This window comes from Drosophila obscura, unplaced genomic scaffold, assembly GCF_018151105.1.
Source record: "Drosophila obscura isolate BZ-5 IFL unplaced genomic scaffold, ASM1815110v1 contig_150, whole genome shotgun sequence".
NCBI classification, from domain to species: domain Eukaryota; kingdom Metazoa; phylum Arthropoda; class Insecta; order Diptera; family Drosophilidae; genus Drosophila; species Drosophila obscura.
Genome location: NW_024542736.1, coordinates 1,179,546 through 1,198,299, shown reverse-complemented (window position 1 = coordinate 1,198,299; position 18,754 = coordinate 1,179,546). Strand labels below are relative to the sequence as shown.

The 18,754-nt window shown below is 47.0% G+C and overlaps 1 protein-coding gene across 2 annotated transcripts in view; it reads right to left on the bottom strand.

The window, feature by feature from the left end:
* Nucleotides 1-1,906: 1,906 nt before the first annotated feature.
* Nucleotides 1,907-18,754, bottom strand: part of LOC111079249 (neuronal growth regulator 1) — a 49,276-nt gene continuing 32,428 nt past the window's right edge. Inside the window, exons 2-10 of one of the 2 annotated variants that reach the window (XM_041596383.1) lie at nt 14,445-14,597; nt 9,367-9,567; nt 9,050-9,171; nt 6,419-6,569; nt 5,754-5,851; nt 4,949-5,070; nt 3,701-3,881; nt 2,439-2,612; nt 1,907-2,172 (exon numbers count right to left, since the gene is read on the bottom strand). In XM_041596383.1, the coding sequence (XP_041452317.1) occupies nt 1,948-2,172; nt 2,439-2,612; nt 3,701-3,881; nt 4,949-5,070; nt 5,754-5,851; nt 6,419-6,569; nt 9,050-9,171; nt 9,367-9,567; nt 14,445-14,597 (1,427 nt within the window). In that variant the 3' untranslated portion in view covers nt 1,907-1,947. Of the gene's footprint in view, nt 2,173-2,438; nt 2,613-3,700; nt 3,882-4,948; nt 5,071-5,753; nt 5,852-6,418; nt 6,570-9,049; nt 9,172-9,366; nt 9,568-14,444; nt 14,598-18,754 lie in introns of those variants that run through there. The other variant, XR_005968628.1, reaches the window with a different exon arrangement.

Below are 18,754 nucleotides of genomic sequence, written 5' to 3'. Positions count from 1 at the left end.
ATCTAATGCTTTATTTATAATTTTTGGATATTTTAGGGATTTCTTATGCGCATTAATCATACAATTAGCATCGTACTAAGTAGTTAGTAATTAATGAACGAACATGCTTCACCGCTCGGTTGGCCATCCAAGTGGTGCTCTCCGCTCTCTTCTCTGCTCTGCTATTACTTCTGTTCCTTCTGTGTATCTATATATTTTCGGACTTGCACGAGTATGTGTTAGAGTTTAGTTGCTTGCGCTAAAATGTGGCAGACAGACTCCTTGGCAGAATAACCATAACCACTTGCGAGACTCTTTCGGTTGCCCTTCCTATGCTATTTGAGAGATTATTCTGTAGTTAATCTTTTTCCTTCGCTGCTTCTCTGCTTTCATCTGGCTATGTTTAGGTACACACACACATACATACATACACATTTATGTGGATAAATTGTAACGCTTTGATTTTCATATGTTTTCGGTTCTGGCTATCGGTTTCTTTATTTTCGGAGTTCAGCTGGCTAAAAATGTACAGGTGTGTGTGTGTGTGGTAGAGCTGTGGTGTGCGTGATCCTAGAACAAAACGGCTGTACGGCTGTTATGGATCGTACAATTGAAAAATGGTGCAAAAGCTGATAAAATGCTTGCTCTTGGTTTCGTTTTGTTTCGTTTCGCAACAGTCAATAAGTAAGTATTCGTTCAATGTATTTACAGTGCCTGCCTATCGTTACGAGTATGTACGTGTATGTGTGTCGCAATATGCAAATATTTCACATTCAAATACGATTACGCGTAGAGTATTATTCTATCCTGTATTCTTCTATCTATTCTTTTTTTTTTTTTTTTGTGGGAGCAAAGTGTTATTATTAGCCTAGTTTAGTTTTTTCGTCTCGTTTCGTCTCGCTTTTTGGTGGTACAACATTTTTTTGTTTTGCTTAAATTCTAATTTACATCGAAGAAAACATTATATTAAATTTTGCTGTGGTGTTTTGGTATGACGTCGCCTCTTCTTTTTGCTGGGCTACTGCTGCTGGTGTGCACTTACAAGCTAAAATAAAATTACAATTACAATTACAATTACAAGAATGAACAACTGCAATCCATAGGGTAGGGTAGGGTAGGTAGGGGGGCATCTAAACACAAATATGGAAAATAATTTACAAACTAACATTAGGTCGCGGTGTGGCTTACCACCACCCACCGATATAATATATATATATTTTGTTTTTTGTTTGTTTTGTTTTTTTTATGTTAAATAATATCACTATATAATGTTGTTTGCTTAATTTACATACACATAATTTCTGGATCTTGATGGAGTTCATCTTTATGTAGTTCACATTCACATTCAGATATCTAATGCTTATTTACATGACCTATTTCGAGTGGCTTATGCTATCATTGTGGGGTTTTGGTTTGTTTTTTTTTTGGGGAGGGGATTTTGTTTTAATACCAGATTTGCATATTTTCCATTTTCGATTAACCATTTACCATTTTTGCATTTTGCATTATCCATTTTCCATTTAATATGTGTGCTAATTTAATCGTGGACAAAACTCTTCAAAAATTATTTACATGTGTTGCTTGTTTTTTTTTTCTTTCTCTTCTCTCCCATTTTCTTTCTTAGTTGTTGTAGTTTTTTTTTTTTGTTAGTTTTACTGTTTGGTTTGGTGTTTGCTCTTTGGTTAGCTTGCTGTAGTTGCTGTAGTTGTTGTGGTAGGAAGTGGTTGGCCAGGGGTTGGGTAGGGTAGAATACAATTAGCGGTAGTCAATCCAAACAGATGTACAAAATTCCAACAAATTAAATGACGGCCCAGTCGTACACGAAGTTTTCTGACTCTTCACACTCTGGCCACCCATGCCAATGCCTCCCATGCCATGCCATGCCCCCGTACTTATGAGCTGCCTCGTCTGGCGGTGCTGCTGCTGCTGCTGCTCTAGTGTTGGGATCTCTGTGTGGGTGTGTGTCGCTTAGCCCAGGCCCAGGCCCAGTCGACGCCTGTCGTACTGACAATTACTCAAGGCCAGTGCCAACAGCAGGGCCATGTGTAGCAGGAGGCATTGGGGCAGTGGGCCTTGTAGGCTGCTGATGGCTCCACTGTTGCTGCGCGACTTGGAGCTGGCCACCACCTCGGCGTCCTCGGGGGCAATGTCCAGGCTGTTGCTGGCGACGATAAATTGAAATATATCGCTGACCTGCAGGGGTGAAAGTGCAAGCAAAGCGGCGAGCGTTGAGTACACAGAAAGTCGCACAAAATCAAGATTAAGTAGCCGCCTCGTGTGGCAGTGTTCGGTCAGGGGAGTGGGAGAGGGAACGTTAAAGGGAACGGGAACTGGAAAGGGGGCGTGTGCGTGCAATTTAGACAGAGTATCGAACACCGTCCAGGGTGTTGTGTGGGTGGAGGGGACGGCGACTCAGATTAATGCCAGGTCTTTTGGCATCGAACATCGAGAGAACTCACCTCGTTCCAGCCATAGCGATTCTTGGCCTGCACAATCGCCTCGTAGTAAGCCCCAGGATAGAGATTCTTAATGGTGTAGGACATGATGTGTGTCAGGGGCTCCGAGGCCGGTCGGTGTTCGGGTGTGAGTATAAAGTCGTGCCACCTGCCCGGCTGCTGGAAGGTATCATTCATCTATCAGTGTGAAAAGAGAGAGAGAGGGAGAGAGAAGAGAGAACAAGAGAGAAGCAAATTAAGTGTCAGACTCTACCATTGACAGTTTTTCCTTTGATTTCCTTAATTAATTTCATGTCCTGCCGCAGGAACCCAAGCCAAGACCCAGGCATGACCCATCCATCCCATCCCATTCCATCCGATCGATGCATTTATGACAGCGACATCATCAATTAAGCAGCCCCAGTCCCCCCAGCCCTCTCGAATATCCTACCAATAATTGCACTTCAGGGCTGCCCACTTCCACATAAATATAGCCGCCGAGCACTCGCAGCGTGGCAGGCCAGGCCAGACCAGACCAGACCAGGCCACTGTGCAGTTTGACATTCATCGTCAAGAGCGCGTAAGTGAAAATCTCATTAAATATTACGCCTCCCCACCCCACACCCACTCGTACTCCGATTTCTCCCTTTTAGCCACAAGTTGCAATTAAGCGACATTTTCGTTGATATTAAAAATCACTTTTGTCTGTGCTCCTTTTACCTTTTACCTTTGCTTCCCCTGAGTTTGACTCTGTCTCTGACTCTGTGTCTGATTCTGTCTCTGTCTCTACCTCTGACTCTGCCTCTGATTCTGCCTCTGACTCCACCTCTGACTCTGTATTTACCTCTCTGACTCTGTCTCTCACTTTGCTTTACGAGTATTTCCAACATAATTGCTTCGTTTTCAGCGCCCGCCGTTTTATGCGAGCTTCTTTATTTCCATGGGTATTTGGTGTCTGTTTTTTTTTTGTGCTCGATTTTTAGAAATTTTCGTACGAAATATTATTTTAATCACGTGCTTCATTAGTGTGCACATTTCACTCTCTGTCGCCTGTCGCCTGTCGCCTGTCACGACGTCTCCCCACCCCAACGCTGTGGCATCATGGCATCGGGTTACCTTCCACATTGCGGCAGGTTTCGGCATTGTCTAGATTGCTGCAGCTTTTGCGCATATTTCACAATTAATTAATTGAGAGAGCAAGAACCCAAAAAAAAAAAGAAAAATCTCCACCCATTGATTGACCCTCGGATGGCCATTGGCTACCCCTTCCTTCCGCTTCCACTTACCAGCACACGGCGATAGAGCAGACGCACCTCCTCCAGCGGCGGGTAGCTATCGATTTTCCATGTCAGATTGTAGCTGTCCGGCGAGCGGCCCCACTTGGGCGAGTAAAACTCCGCGGGTCCAGGACGTCCCGATAGCTCCATGTATTTGCGCGATCGTCCCAAAGAGTTGTCGGCCACGCAGCTGAAAGCGATTTCTAATTAGCACGGGAATGGAGTACACACAGACACACACACAGACACAGAGGAGTACTCCCTGTGGAGTGTGTGGCTTATCCTATTTGACTTTAATGTTAATTGGCTTTTGGGGTTTCCGTTGCTAATTTTCTTCGTGTGTCATGTTTGCCATGCAACCAAAAAAAAAAGCAAAAAAAAAAAATCTCATTTCCTTTTAATTTTGCATTAAATTCTGACAACATTACTCATACGCCCTGTGCGCCTGACCCTCAACTCCCTGGCACAATGTGCGGGCGGGCGGTCGGGTCGGGTCGGTGGCAATGAGCCCGCATCGAACTGGCAGTCGGCAAGTGGCAGTGCCAGTGCCAGTGGCAGTAGCAACTGACTGAGCGAGTAGTCGACTCCAACTAATCCAAACACGTCGACACGTCGTGTGCACAAAAGCCACTCACTGTGGGGTGGGCCAGGTGGCACCGCCCTGCCACTCCACCCCACCATCATTCCCATGGAAGATGGCTAAAACTTTGTGCATGAAATGTTGTGTCAACATGGCGAAACTTCCGCTTCTTTAATATGTTTCAGACAGATTGACATTGATGTGGAAAACTTGTTTGTCCGCAAAATGGGCAAGCTACACGCCCAGACACAGACACAGTGCCAGTGCCAGTGGCAGTGCCAGTGCCAGTGCTAGACCCAGACCCCCTGCCACCCACACATATATACGAGTTGGACGGACACACGGAGAATTCCCTGGGTGCTGGAAGCATATAGCAAATAAAGCATCGCCCAACTTGTATTCAGCTTCAGCATGGCTCGATGGCTGCATGGCTCGATGGCTGTTCTCGGACTGATTCCAGCTTGTCAGTCAGTCAGCTGGGAACTTTGAACCCCTCTCTCAGTGGCTCAGCGACTCAGTGGCTCAGTGGGAATGGCATGGCAGAAAGTGAAATAAGTTGTAGAAAAAGTTACCAAATTGACTAAATCAACGCTGGCCCCGGCCAAGTTTTGCCTCACGCCCCTTCACTTCCACGGCTGCAAACTATCTGCAATGTTGAGCAGGACTCGATTCCTCACCTGTAGTTGCCAAAGTCCTCCTGCTGGATGTGGCGTATGGTGAGTGTGTGACGATTGGCCCGGGTGTTCATGATTCGTCTATCGGTCGTTTGTATCGGAAATGAGTTTTGGTACCAGGACACCTGCAGCGTGAAAGATGCCCAAGTGGGCAGACATTTGGGGATTAGCTGGGTGCGGTGGTACGGTGGTACGGTGGTACGGTGGTGGCAATGACGATGATAAAGGACATGTCAATTGAGTGCAACAACGATTGCAACTAATAAATTCAGCTCAAATTTGACCCACTTGCAAGAAGTTTTTCCTGCCACAATTCCAAACGAAAAGAAACGAAAGTTGGGCAAATAAAAATGGCATTAATTTGCCACAGAAAACTACAAAAAAAAAAAAAACAAAAAACGAACGTACAAAAAAATCAGTATAAGAAACTGCAAGCCAGCAGAGCACAAAACATGAGAAGAGAAACGGGACAGAGCAGAACAAAACAGAACAGGACAAGGCTGTAGGACCGTGCAAGGATAGGATTGAAAGAAGAAACGAAAAGCTGAATAACTGCAACAGCAACAACAACAACAACAAAAAAAAAAGGAAAAAGTGACCTGAAAACAAAGTTGTTGCATAAAACAGGGAAGGGCTGGGCAGGGCAGAGCGTTGGGGGCAGGCACAGCTCTAGCTCTGTGCCCCATGCTACCGCTCCATGCCCATTGCCCCGTAATCGTAATAATCTAAAAATCCACGAAAATAACAAAAACTATCTGCTGGATACAATGGAACGAATGAAACGATGCATTCAAAGAGCCAAACAAACCGTTGCGACTGGATCAGCGTAGACAATGCAAACGAGTTTCGCCTCGAAACCCTCGCCCGAGTGTATCCAGGACTTTTCCACTTGTATATCCGGTGGATCTGTGGCAGTACCACACACACACACCAACATCCACACACAAGCACAAGCACAGACAAAGGCATCCGTCAGGTTGCATGATGAAGAGATGGAAGACAAAAGAAATACAAAGAGAGAGGAAGGGGAGAGAAAGAATTTAGCACATGAAAGCAGCAATCTGATTACAGTCAAAAATCAATTTATATACAGTTGCTAAGACCTGAGCTCTCTGGGCTCTGGGCTCTCGATTTTCCGTTTTCATTTTCTTTTTCGCCATTCAAATTGTTTTTTCCGCAGCCTTCGATTTGGTTTTGGATTGCCACTCCGATTGCTGCTGCATTCTGTTGCACTCATCCGTGTGGCTCGCAGCTCTGCATCCGTGTGGCGTCTCCCTGATTTACGAGCCATGTGGGAGCTTGTGGCTGCCTGCCTGCCTACACCCTTGAAGGACACTTTCTTTTGGTTATGCGGTTTTTGGCATTTCACAATCGCAGCTGGCATTTGGTTATCCCTTGCCACAGACTTAGCTGCCGCCTTATTCGCGCTGTGATTAATGGACACAGCAGTTGAGCATCTCGTGGCATACTTACAGAGCACATCCAGACGCATGTCGACGGTAACTGGATCGCCCACACCATTGTCGGCGGTGCACTGGTAGACGCCCGCCTGCTGCCGTTCCAGCTTCTCCAGTGTCAGGATGGGTCCGTCGCCAATGCGGGCGGTGGACTTGTTAGCGCCGCTCTGTAACGAGAAGCAAAAAAAAGGGAAACGATTTAGCAAAGGACGCTCTGTAAACAGGGTTGCCACCACACACAAATTGAATCAATCGCCGAAACGAAGCAACGTGAAAATGAAGTAGCAAATGTCAAAGGACAAACGAAAAAAAAAACTATGAGAAAGCGACACAAACAACGAGTAACAAGACTCCAATGAAGAGCAGAGATCTGCAAGCGAAAAACTTACTCCGGGCGGGCACAGGGGCAGGGTAGAGAAAAGGTTGCAGGCTGAGGGCGAATGCAGTGCAATGTCGTGGCAAAAGTCAAGTTGCGCTCAAATATTGGATGTGGAGCATGCAAAACTGTATGCAAACACAGACATCGAACAGAGGCGATGGCAAACGACTGTGGCAGGTCCCAGGTCCCAGGTCCCAATGGGACGAATGGGCGTTGTAGCAAGTCAACTTTTGCTGGCTGCCAGCGAGCGTCTTTTCTTTGGCAACCGATTTGGCTGCCACATCGACATCTCCCTACCCCTACCCCTAACCCATGGGGAACACGTGTCAACGTGTGCTCCACAGACAACCTGAACACACGCCACGCTGGGGCAGCAGTAGCAGCAGCAGCGGAAGCGCCAGAACGAAGAACACTCGAGGATAGATTGAAACGGAACGGAAAGGAAAGGCACAAAACGAAATGACATATAACTTGGCAGTGTCTTTGGTGTGGGCGTGGCCATGGCAACTCTGGCAAGTACCTTGCATAGCAGTAGAAGTAGGAGTAGGGAGTAGGAGGAGGGGCACAAGGCAAAGGCAGAGGCAGGGACCCTGCCTGCTGCATGCAGACAAACAAATCGAACGGAAATGTCAAATGCGCCAAAGTGCAGAGTAATGCAAACGGAACTCTTACCAAAATGAAGCCAGCTCCAGGACATTCTCATGCTCATCCCCATCCCCATACCCATGTGGGGAGTCCTTGCTCCGACACTTGCTTTATTGAAAGTTTGTGCGCTTGTTGACCCTGTCCCCTACACCTACCCCAACTCTCGCTCGCTCGCTCTCTCTCTCCCTCTCCCTATCTCGGTTTCCGTAAGGCATCGATCTGTTGAAGTGACACTGACAGGCAGTGGGTCACTTTCTGTTTGCCAGTCTTCACACTACACACTCCACACACTGTCCCTGTCCCAATACCCATTCCCGTCTGCATACTTTTGTGGGTCTATGAATCGCATTAATTACAATTTGACTGCAGGTTCGACTGGGTGAACAGTTTGCTTGTTTGCATACGCCTCAACAACAGTCAGAACAGATTCTGGCTCTCCATCTCAGTGCTTTCTGGTGCTTCTTTTCCTGCCTTCCTGCCTGCCTTCCTGCCTGCCTGCCACTGACATTGATTTAGTTTGTATGCCTCAGTGTTCTGGCACCTAAATGGATCGAATGAATGCCAGAATCAGACCCTGAATGTCGAATATTTGTAATGGTGGGGGGGGCTGCACTCCACGCGACCTGCACTCCATATAGTAAATCGTAAATGGGGGAAATTGATATATTGAGTGCCTGGTGTGCCAGTTAGCAAGTTGATAAACTCCTGCAAATTAGCAGCGAAAACTAATTGCCAACTCGCAGACTCGCAGCCGCATCCGCATTTGCAAGTCATATAAGTCGGCATAAATTCATTTGTATAACCCGACAGGATGCTAGCGGGGATGTGGCAAGTATGGAGATGGAGATGGAGCTGCAGCCTCTCTCCCCCCGCACACCCATTTGACCCACTTTGAATAGCTGGCAAATATGTTATCCCTTTGTTGGCTCATGCGTAAAATTATGTGTTTGTTGAATTCATAATTGCCTCCCATTACAGCCACATGCCACAATCGTAGATTGTTGCTGCCTGACTGCTGCCTGCTGCCTGCCTCTGCCTGCCTGTTGCCTAGGTTGTGTGCCCCTTGGCCCACCCTCCTTCTGTGGATGCTGCCGCCTTACAATTTATCATTTCACTTTGTACAGATTTCAACGTGGAATGTGTGTTGAAAACTCTTTGAGTGATGCTATGGCATATTTTGGTTGATTTATAATGCGATTTTGCTGTGCAGGATTTTTAATGTTGGCGAATTATTTTTAATTAATAACAAAAAGTTTTCCTAGTGCAAACATTTTTTCTCTGCCCCTGCCAAATATGATTCCAAGAAGCGCTGCTAAGGAGCTTAACTGCAAAAAACAAAAACAAAAAGAAACGGTGGCCAAGCGGCAGCTCGAACCGTGAAAGTGAATAGGAAAAGTGCTTAGCAATGGTCGCTCGACGCTCTACGTTTTCCACTGTCCTTTGTCTGTGAGAAAACACAATTTAAATTTACATAACGAAGCGAAACAGTTGGGTAAATTCAATTCAATTAAACTGAAATGAAATTCACTTAAAAATACCATCGGAATTGCAAAGTGGGAAGCAAGCCAGAGAACAACAAAGAACAAATGTAGAGGAGTAGGGGAGTAGGGGAGGGCAACCCACCTTTTTGGTCCAGTAAATGGTTGGCACCGGATTACCAGATCCCTTGCACTCCAGCGTGATGGGTCCTCCCTTGCGGGCCTGCAGCTGTCCGGATGTGGGTATGGCTCGTACACTGGGCGGAACTGTGAAAATGGCCATTCAGTTAATTGGGTTAAATCAGTTATTAATTGATGTATTGCAGTGTGTAGTGTGTGGAGTGCTGAGTGCCGGGGGTGTGGCACTTGTCAAATGTGTAAATCGTGCAGCATTAATGTGTGTGTGTGTGTGTGTGTGTGGCACCCTAATGCCGCCGCCCAAAATGTCAACATTGTACTCACCCAATATCTCAACAGTGTGCACTTGATCACGATTTATTTTGTCACTGATTTGACAAACATAATCCCCGGCATCTTGTGGCTCCAAATCGGATATCTCTAAATTATAACCATCTATCAGTCTTACGCGCTCATCCCTGGTAACCATTATGTTGGAGGCAGTGAGCACATTTGTTCCCCGTCGCCACAGCAGAACGAAATTGCCTGTGCAGCAGTAAGGAGAAGAGAGAAAACAGTGTAGAATACAGTATAGAATACAGTAGAGAATACAGTTGGGGGTTCGGTTCATGAGCACAGAGGGTAATATATGGAGTCAAATGTATCTTGTGCTTGTTGGCTACAAAATGTATTATAAAATGCCGCAATATAAACATGAAACATTTTCCATGGCATGGCACACACACGAGTGCGAGTGAATGTGTGTGCGTATATATACTTTTAGCTGTCACTATGACAGAGCAGTGAAAGAGAGATGAAATAGTTTTTGTCTGCACGCACACACACATATACGGATACATGTATGTATGTATATGTTGGGGCATATCTACGTCTATCTATCTATCTCCTGCCTAGCCTTGCCTCTCTCTTACTCTCCCTGCGCCCGTTGAGCTGTGAAGATTCACTTCTGTTTGTCTACGGAATCGCTGGCTATGTATGGCAGCAAGATCTAGCATGGAGTCCTGTGTCCTGTGTGTGCGTATGTGTGTGTATGTCCTCTCTGTGTGTGTGTGTGTGTGTGTGTCTTCTGTTTTCATCTCATTTTTAGTATGTTTGCTCATATAAATGACATAATTTTGCAGATGTTGCTGGCATAATTCTTTGCTTTTTTTTTTTTGTTATTCTTTGCATATTTTATACCACTTTAGTTTTTTGTTTTGTTTGTTGCCTAAGCCCTCACTCCACCCCCCGTCTGGTTTTTCTTTTTGCTGTTTTGTGTTTTTGTTATTTTTATTCTTATTCTTATTGTTGGATGTTGCCACAAAAGGGCAAACGAGAATTTGTTAAATGAGATTAAGTGGCGTATAATATGTTTATTTATTTTATGTGCTCTGCTCGAGAGTTCAGGCACAGCGCAGAGCAGAGCAGAGCGCAGGGCCAGGGCCAGCGACAGGCATCGCACCCAAAAATCCCTCGAACAATTTATGAACTTGTATTTATTATGGAAATATTAAAAAAATATACAGGAAAATATACAGGAATATACCACTCGTACGTACGAGTGGAAAACGTGAAAAAGCGCCGCATGGACATATTACGTATACGTGCCATAAAACCCAAAATCAGAGTTGTGTAAACACACGACGACATCGTCAACGTTTATCCAATGTATGTATGTACATACGTAAGAGTGGGAGGTCAATAGTGGGTGTGGCAGGGTAGAGGACTCGTTTGTCCTTCAGCCCATTGCCCATTGGCCATTGGCCATTGGCCGCTTCGACCGTTTGTTGGAATATGATTTCAGCATTCGAATATAAAATTTTAATGAAATGTTTTCATTTTTCCAACCTTCTGTTCCGTGTGGTGGTGGGGTGAGGGGCCTTTGTCGCATGAGCGAAGCCCCGGGGGCGAACGCCCACTCGTCGTTGTATTGCTGTTGCTGGCTGGGGGAGGGGTGTGGCGGCAGCTGACATTTTGGCCTACCTTAAGCTGGCCATTAAATAATCACAGCTTAAAGCGATGCATTATGGATGGCCGATTTAAAAATGCATACGCACTCATAATGAGCGTGTTCAGTGGGGCGCGTGCCAATTTCCTTCCGGTTATTAACAGTACAAAAGAAAAAGCAGAGACCCGGCCCATCCCCCCATCCCAAAATGCAAATACCGTAAGCCGTAAGGCAACACAGCCACAGTAAAGTTAAAGTAAAGTCCTTTTCGAAGAAGTGAAACCCGAACCGTACTCAAAACACCCAACAGAAACTCGCCCACAATCATCGTTTTATTGGGTTCGATTATTATTGAATCGGTTTGAGTCTTACACAGCAATTGCCGTGGCATTTTGTGGGATGATTGTCCGTGTGTGTGTGTGACTGGTGGTTGCAGGTGGTGGTGGGTTTTATTTTGATTTTATATTAGTCCCCTCAACATACTCGGTGGGTCCTGCATTTTATTAGACTCCAATGGCAGCTGCGCTGCGCTGCGCTGCGTCGTATATTGATATTATTGGCAGCAGAGACCGAGTTTCAGCGGCAGCGCAGGCAATAAAAATTTCATTTTATAGCTCGTCAATGAATATGATTCACATATGAATTTGTATTGGACGTTAAAGCACCCCATCCCCCCTGCCCGCCACAGAATGGCCATCGTTTTTGGGTTGGGTTTATGCTGTCCGCAGCTTGAGTGCTGGCTGCGTGTTCGTTCTCCTGCTCGGAGATAGTAGCCACAGCCGAAACGGGTTCATTCCTAAATGAATTACTTATTCTTTTCAACCGTTTTCAATGGGTCTGTGGTGGTGGTGGGGGAGCGGGAGGTGGAGGCAATTTGGAAAGTCAATATCTTCTATGGGATTGGCTTACCCCCACCCCCAGCCAAGACCAATGAAAATCCAATTTGAAACGGTGCTCAGTATTTATTGACCAGCACTTTTGGTGCGCCGTTCAACGGGTGACAACATGACGTATACGTATTTGATTGGCACATACATATACACATATGTATGTATGTGTGTATGTATGGACTCTCCGACGTGCAATCAATGAACGGCTTCATAGACCATTTGATACTTAATTTCTTTTATTGGATTAAGGGCTTTTCCACCTTCTGCTTGACCTCGCGCCCTCGCTGGGGCGAGAGCTAACCGGATCTGCTGCAAATCAAACCCTCGCCCTCAAACCGAACGCAGCTAAAAGCTGATGCGGATTGATGACACTGCAGCGAACAAAAAGCAGTAGCAGAGAGAGAGAGAGGCAGCAAAGGAAACAGAAACAGCTAGAGAGAAAAACAGCAGCAGCAACAGCAACAGCAACAGAAGTGACAATCAAAACCAGAAATACAAACAGAACAAAGTGCAATCGATGCATTGTCTATGCTATAGAATTACTCCTCCTAATCCTCCTCCTACTCCCACTCTCCACTCTCCACTGTCATTTGTCGTTCTGGCATTATCCTGATTATTTAGCAACAAATGTTAAAAGTTATTTGAATTTAATTGCTGGTCGATTAAAGTCTCAGTGTGTCTGTCACTGCTTCTACATTGCCATTTAAATCGAAATCGATGAGAGCGAACTTCAAAGGCTTCTCGCCATGCATTAAGCTAAAATTTATGTGTTTGCTTTTTGCCTGGTCTCAGGCCGAGCCGAGCCAAGCCGAGCCGTGCCGTGCCGTATAAATGCAGGCAAAAATTTATAAATTGCAATCTGTGCACTGACGTGGCAGATTGCGGCAGAGAGATTGGAAAATCGGTGTCAAATAGCTGGTCAGAACAAACAACAAGTCGAAACATCATGCGTTAATGGGAAATCATTGCAGTTTAATGTGAATCTCTGTGCAGCCAAAGTGTGTCCAATTAATTGAAAATACTTTTCAATGCAACAACAACGCACAAACGGGAAATATTCACGGCATTTGTTTGTTGCCTACACTTGAAGAAAAAAACTAAGGGCTTACTTTTAATTTCTGCGCGTATTTGCAGCAGGAGGAGGAGTCTGCTTTACCCTTGGTAAAGCATCTACTTTAATCTACTGTTTTACTTTCTCTTCGAAAGTTGCATAGTTTTTTTCACCGTGTACGTCTCTCTCTCTCTGTCTGTGTCCCCTGTTCAGGCTTTCGCCTGGGAAAGTTCTGGTAGGACCTTTGACTGATGTCAATCTGCCAGTTGGAGTGCCCGCCGTCGTCCACTGTCCACTGTCGTCGCATTGCCATCAATGTGCAATTTATTTTCATTTGCTGCGAACGGTTAATTGCATTTTATTTATTGGCATGTCAACAGCAGTTGCAATTGAAGCTTTTTCCAGCCGCACACCCAGCAGCTCCCCACACCCCCACCCCATTAGGGGCGGCCAGCAACTTTTCATTTGGGTCAAAGTTAAAGCGGATCGTACGATAATCACCACGGAAGTTCGCTGCTGGTACAAATATTAGTTGAACTGTTTAGTCGTAGCAAATATTGTGAACTATAATTGATTAAAGTACGTTGCCCAGCCCTAACTGGAACACGTCACAGACCCCCCCCCGGCCAACCCTGCTGTTTGTTTGCACACAAACAAAGCGCACCCAAGCAGACAAACAGTTTTTCCAGCACTTGTTTTCCAGCACATAATGCTCGTATGTATGTACATATGTACATATATGTATAGCAAGAGGTTCGTCCCACTCATTTGACTTTGACTGCTGTCTTGACAGCTTCCTGCCGCTTGCCTCTTTCATTAATTAAGACTTTTGCCACAAAATATCTATAAAATTGCATTTCAATCAATTGGCAATCGAAGATATATCCGAAATTGATGCATATTTTAGCTGCCCACTATTCATGCATCCATGGGCAATCAAATTTCATTTCATTTAAAGACCAAAATGGCTGCTGGCTGGCCGGCTGCCTTTTCGCATGGCTGCTCGCTCGGATTTCCCATATTTCCTGTATATCCTGGCATATCAAATATTGGAAATTGATGCTAAACTAAACAGCATTTTGGACAGCATCTGGGCAGCACGTTAATCAGCCAAATTTATTTGCTGCCCCAATGCCAGTGCCAATGCCAATATGTGTGAGCTTGCAATATTTTTGTGAAATGCGCTGAGGGAAAAATGTGTCGATGGGTGGCACAAAACAGCAAACCAAAACGACAAGCTGCTGACAGCTGTTTGGTTTTTTCGCCTACCCAGTTGGCATTGTTGCTGCTGCTTCTGCTTTTGTTGTAAATTAAATTTATGTGAATTGACATTCTGCCTAAGCATATTTGCATATATTTTTGCATAATTTTATGCTGCTTCACGTCGCTGCGCTGCGCTGCGCTGATATTATTATTATTATTTTTGTTCGGCTTCTCTGTTGATTTTTATGATCGAATATTGGGGCATCGAAATACTAATGCCATCGGATTAATTATACAAAACCATCAGACATTATTGGACATCAAAACTCACCCAGATTCTCCACCTGGCAGGGCAGGACGAGCGTGTCGCCGACCACGGCGCGATAGGTGTGGCCACGGGACAGGAAACGCGGCAACGATGCGGTCAACGATGATGGTGCGGCCGCCGACTGTTGCACGTTGCTCATCGAGCGGCTGTTGCTGCCTGTAAATGAGAGCGAAAGAAGAGCATTGAGTTATGGGTTTTGTTTCGGTTTCAATAATGGGTCACACTCCACGCCACTCCTCCTTGCACGCCCGATATCGATGGCAGTTTGTTTCCATATGAATGGCTTTCAATTAGCATAAAAATGTGTTGCCTGCCCCTCACGCCTATACGGTGGCGCCCATGGCTCCCAGGATGCCAATAAATGCGTACGGTGTTAGGGAGGGGGGCTTATGGAGCTGGCAGAGTGTCAAATGGTCTGTGGACTAAAGTCAGTACTTGGGCCCAGCCAGCACACCACGGTGCGTGTGTGGCACAATGCTAACGCACTCGGTGTCCTTGGGGCATCGTTTGGGGCTGCGCCAAACATGGCCAATGTGAAAATTGCTGTCAGAGTACCCACACCCCTCACCACCACCCACACCCACACCCACACACTCCAAGGCAGCTTAAAGGCGCAAAATTTCTATGGGGGAAAAAAAAGAGAAAAAGGAAAAACTGTCTGACCCAGGCACACAGCCAGCAAGTCCTGGCCATTGTTGGCTTTTGGCGACAAATGAGCGCAGCGAAGCGTAGCAAATGCCTGTCGCCTGCTGCCTGCTGCCTGCTGCCACCAGCCAGGGGCATGCCCCCCCAAAAAAGGTTGGTGTCTACATGTAGTTCAAGAGCACAAGTCCCGTGCCACGGGGACACGGGGACAGGGACACCAACGCAGCGTAACAAATTTGATTGCAACAACGGGGCAAGCTGCAGTTTGCTTGCAACAAAGAGAGCGGCAGCAAGAGAGAGAGAGAGAGCGAGCCCAAAAAAGGACGCCCCAAGGAGCTGGGGCCAAAAGCTGAGCAAAAACGGCAGCATCAGCAAACAGGCCAAAAGTCGCCTTGGCTGGCTGCTGGCTGCACTTTTCCGTTTGTGCTTTCGTTTTATCTTTTATGGCACCCAGACGCAGGTCCTGGCCATTCTGGCTCCCTACTACGTGTCCTGCCGCCACGCCATGGTCTCCTGCCAGGTGGGTTTGGTTGTCTTTGCTTTTAGTCGACCCCCACAGCCGCCCCACAGCCGCCCCACAGCCGCCCCACAGCCGCCCAGCCCCTTGCAGTTACATTCTTAAGAGACACTTTTACAGGTCCTTAGCGTCCAACAGACATAAAAGGACATTTTCGCAGATCATCATTTTATGGTGCGAGGGCAGAGCCGCACAAAGGAAGCGACGCCAAATTGGTCAGACTTTAATGCTGGGACCTGGTCGTGCCCCTGCTCCTGCCCTGTCCTGTCCTGCTCTGCCCTGTCGCTCTACGCAGCTCCCTCTCTCTGTCTCTCCGATTTTATATTGTCTCTCGACTAGAGTGCACGCTTGTGTAAAATTGTGGAAAATTTCGCAGCTAAATGAACTTTAAGACGCCGCCTCGCCAGTCCTCCGCCCCGCTGCGTTTTAGAGCCAGGGGTCAGCCCCAATTCCAGCGCCAATTCCCAGCTTCAGCAGCTGGACGAAGCAGACAAAGTACTGCACGCAGCACACACACACATTCAGTGTGGCGAGGGAAGGACGCTGTAAAAAGTGTCGTGCAGTGCCCGGCAGTGCCACTTTAAATCTCTTTTATGCCCCGAACAGCCCCGGACTGGCTGTCGAAATACGAGTCCGCTCCCGGCGTTAATATCTCACCAGGCATAAATATTTCTATGTTTTGCACTCGCCAGCGATATGCAGCACACTCCGGCCAGGCCAGGCCAGGCCGGGCCAGGCCCCGTTTGGACTCCTATTTTTTACAGGACCGGGGGAAAAAAAAAAACCCCTTTGGCCGGGCGGGGGGGGGGGGGGGGGGGGGGGGAAGAAAAAAAAAAAAAAAAAGGAGAAAAAAAAAATTTTGTTAAAAAAAAAAAAAAAACCCCCCAAAAAAAGGGTTTTTAAAAATTTCCCCCCCCCCCCAAAAAAAAAGAAAATCTGTGGCAGGTTACGGGTTGTTGTGTTTTGGCTGTTTGCGCCTTCCGAAATTAGAGTTTATGCAAAACTGTGTGGTGCAGGCTGGTGCAGCTGGGCCACAGACGTTGGTCATTCGGGCCCAAAAAGCGAGCCCAAGTGGCACATGTCGAGGCACTGGCACTTGCACATATTTCTCAAATGGCCCAAAAATGCAGTTGGCCTTAAATTGCATGCATGAAATGCATTAAACATGCAGGCCACTTCGTCCTGGCCTCGCACGGAGTGCTCCAAAAAGGCAGAGGTGTTCGTGTGTGTGTGCGTGTGTGTGCGTAAGCCTTTGTGGCTCTGATGGCTCTGATGGCTGTGATGGCTCTGATGGCTCTGATGGCTGTGATGGGTGTGTGGGCTGGGCTTGGGTTGGGGGTTTGGGTTTGGGGTGAACGAGTTGTGGGCGCATTAAACAATTTTAAACTGGTTTCAAAGTATGCACAAAATTGCATTAAAAACTGTGAAAGAGCGTGCAAGGGGTGAAGGGTGGGAGAGAGTGCTTCGATGCAACGACAAACTTTATTCGTTGTCTCTCGACCAACTCGCAATAATGTTTCATACTTAAAGGCGCCAGCAGAGAGAGAGAGAGAGAACTCAACTCGAAGTGTTCTTAAATGCATGCCACACACACGCACACACACACACACATACACACACGTAGCTCTAGTCTAGTGTGGCGTGTGGCACAAAACTTTCGCCACTTCCGCGCCGAACACTTTCTCTCTCTCTCACTCTCTCTCTGTCCGCGAATGGGGTTTTTGTGTCCTCGCTGCACTGGCAGTGTCGCGAAACTGTGTCACATGAGCCGCCAGCCAGTTGGCTCACACGCACACACACACACACGCGTGTTGGAGTGTGTAGAGCACTTACATCAAAAATGCATATAGCATGCAGAGCGCTCTGCGGTTGTGTGTGAGTAACTGCCAGTGAGTGAGTGCATCGTCTGCTTACCGCAACGGCAACGGCAATGGCAACGGCAGCGGGCTGCCACCACACAATAAACTCAATTTGAACAAGAATGCAACGTCGTGCAGCATTGAGTGTCGAACCATTGGATACCCTGCGACAGCTTCCCAGTGCGCCACACAGCGCCAGTGTTCGGTTCAACAATGTGGCACAAGTTTTTTTTTTTTTTTTTTTTTGGAGACTTTCAACGTTTTAATGCTGATTGATTTCCATCGGCAGCTGGCTCGATTGTGGCCTCGTAACCACAATGGCGCGCATCGAAAGTGATGAGAAAAAGCGCAGTTTGTTGCTTCAATAATTTATCTGCTGCACAAACACTCCACGCCACGCCACGCCACTCCACACTCCACACCCCATGCCACGCCACGCCACGCCACTCCATGAGGCGGTGAGGCTTGTTTTAGCTGGCAATGACAATGCGGTCGGACAGGGGCGGACAGTCAACATTGTTGCATAAATACTGGCTGTGAAGTATCTGCGCCACTTGCTGCTGCACACTGCTGCTGCTGCTTACCCCCTGACAAGGTAATGGCTGTGTCGCCTCTTCATGGGGATGCGAGGAGGCAACGGCATTGGCATCGGCATCGGCATCGTTGGCTCTGTGGCATTTTCGCTTGCTTTTGTAAATGAAACGCATTGGCATACTTGTGCGAAAAACGGCCTCAGTTCTGTGGCCAGCAGCAGCAGCAGCACATCATGGCACAGAGAACACACGAAGCACTTTGCCACACGGCTGCCTCGGATTCGATTTCGCACTGCCACCCCCTCACCCGCCATGTGGTGGCGGCACTAGATTTGAGGCATTCGAAATTGTTTTTGCCGGAATCAGATGCACATGTCCCCCTCCCTCGACTTGGGGTGTGTGACAACAGTTTTAGTTTCAGTTGCCAGTTCCACTCTTCGCGCGATTCGAATGGCATTTTGTTCGCGCGACAAGCGACACGGCAACACGGCGACATGGCGCGGTTTTCAATGAGTTGCTGTCGCCAGAAATCGACTGAAATATGCATGCCACACTCCGCCATTTGCAACGCCCGTGGCACTGAATTTGTTGCATTATTTTCAGCGGACAGAGACACACTGCCACACTGCCACACAGCCGCACAGCACCGCACTTGCAGCCCGCATATGCAGCGCTTAGCTTTTCTCATTTCCGTTGCGTGGTTGCGCAGCGTCTAACTTCGCTCTTTTTTGGGGTGCTCTGTGGTTCAGTTTACATGCC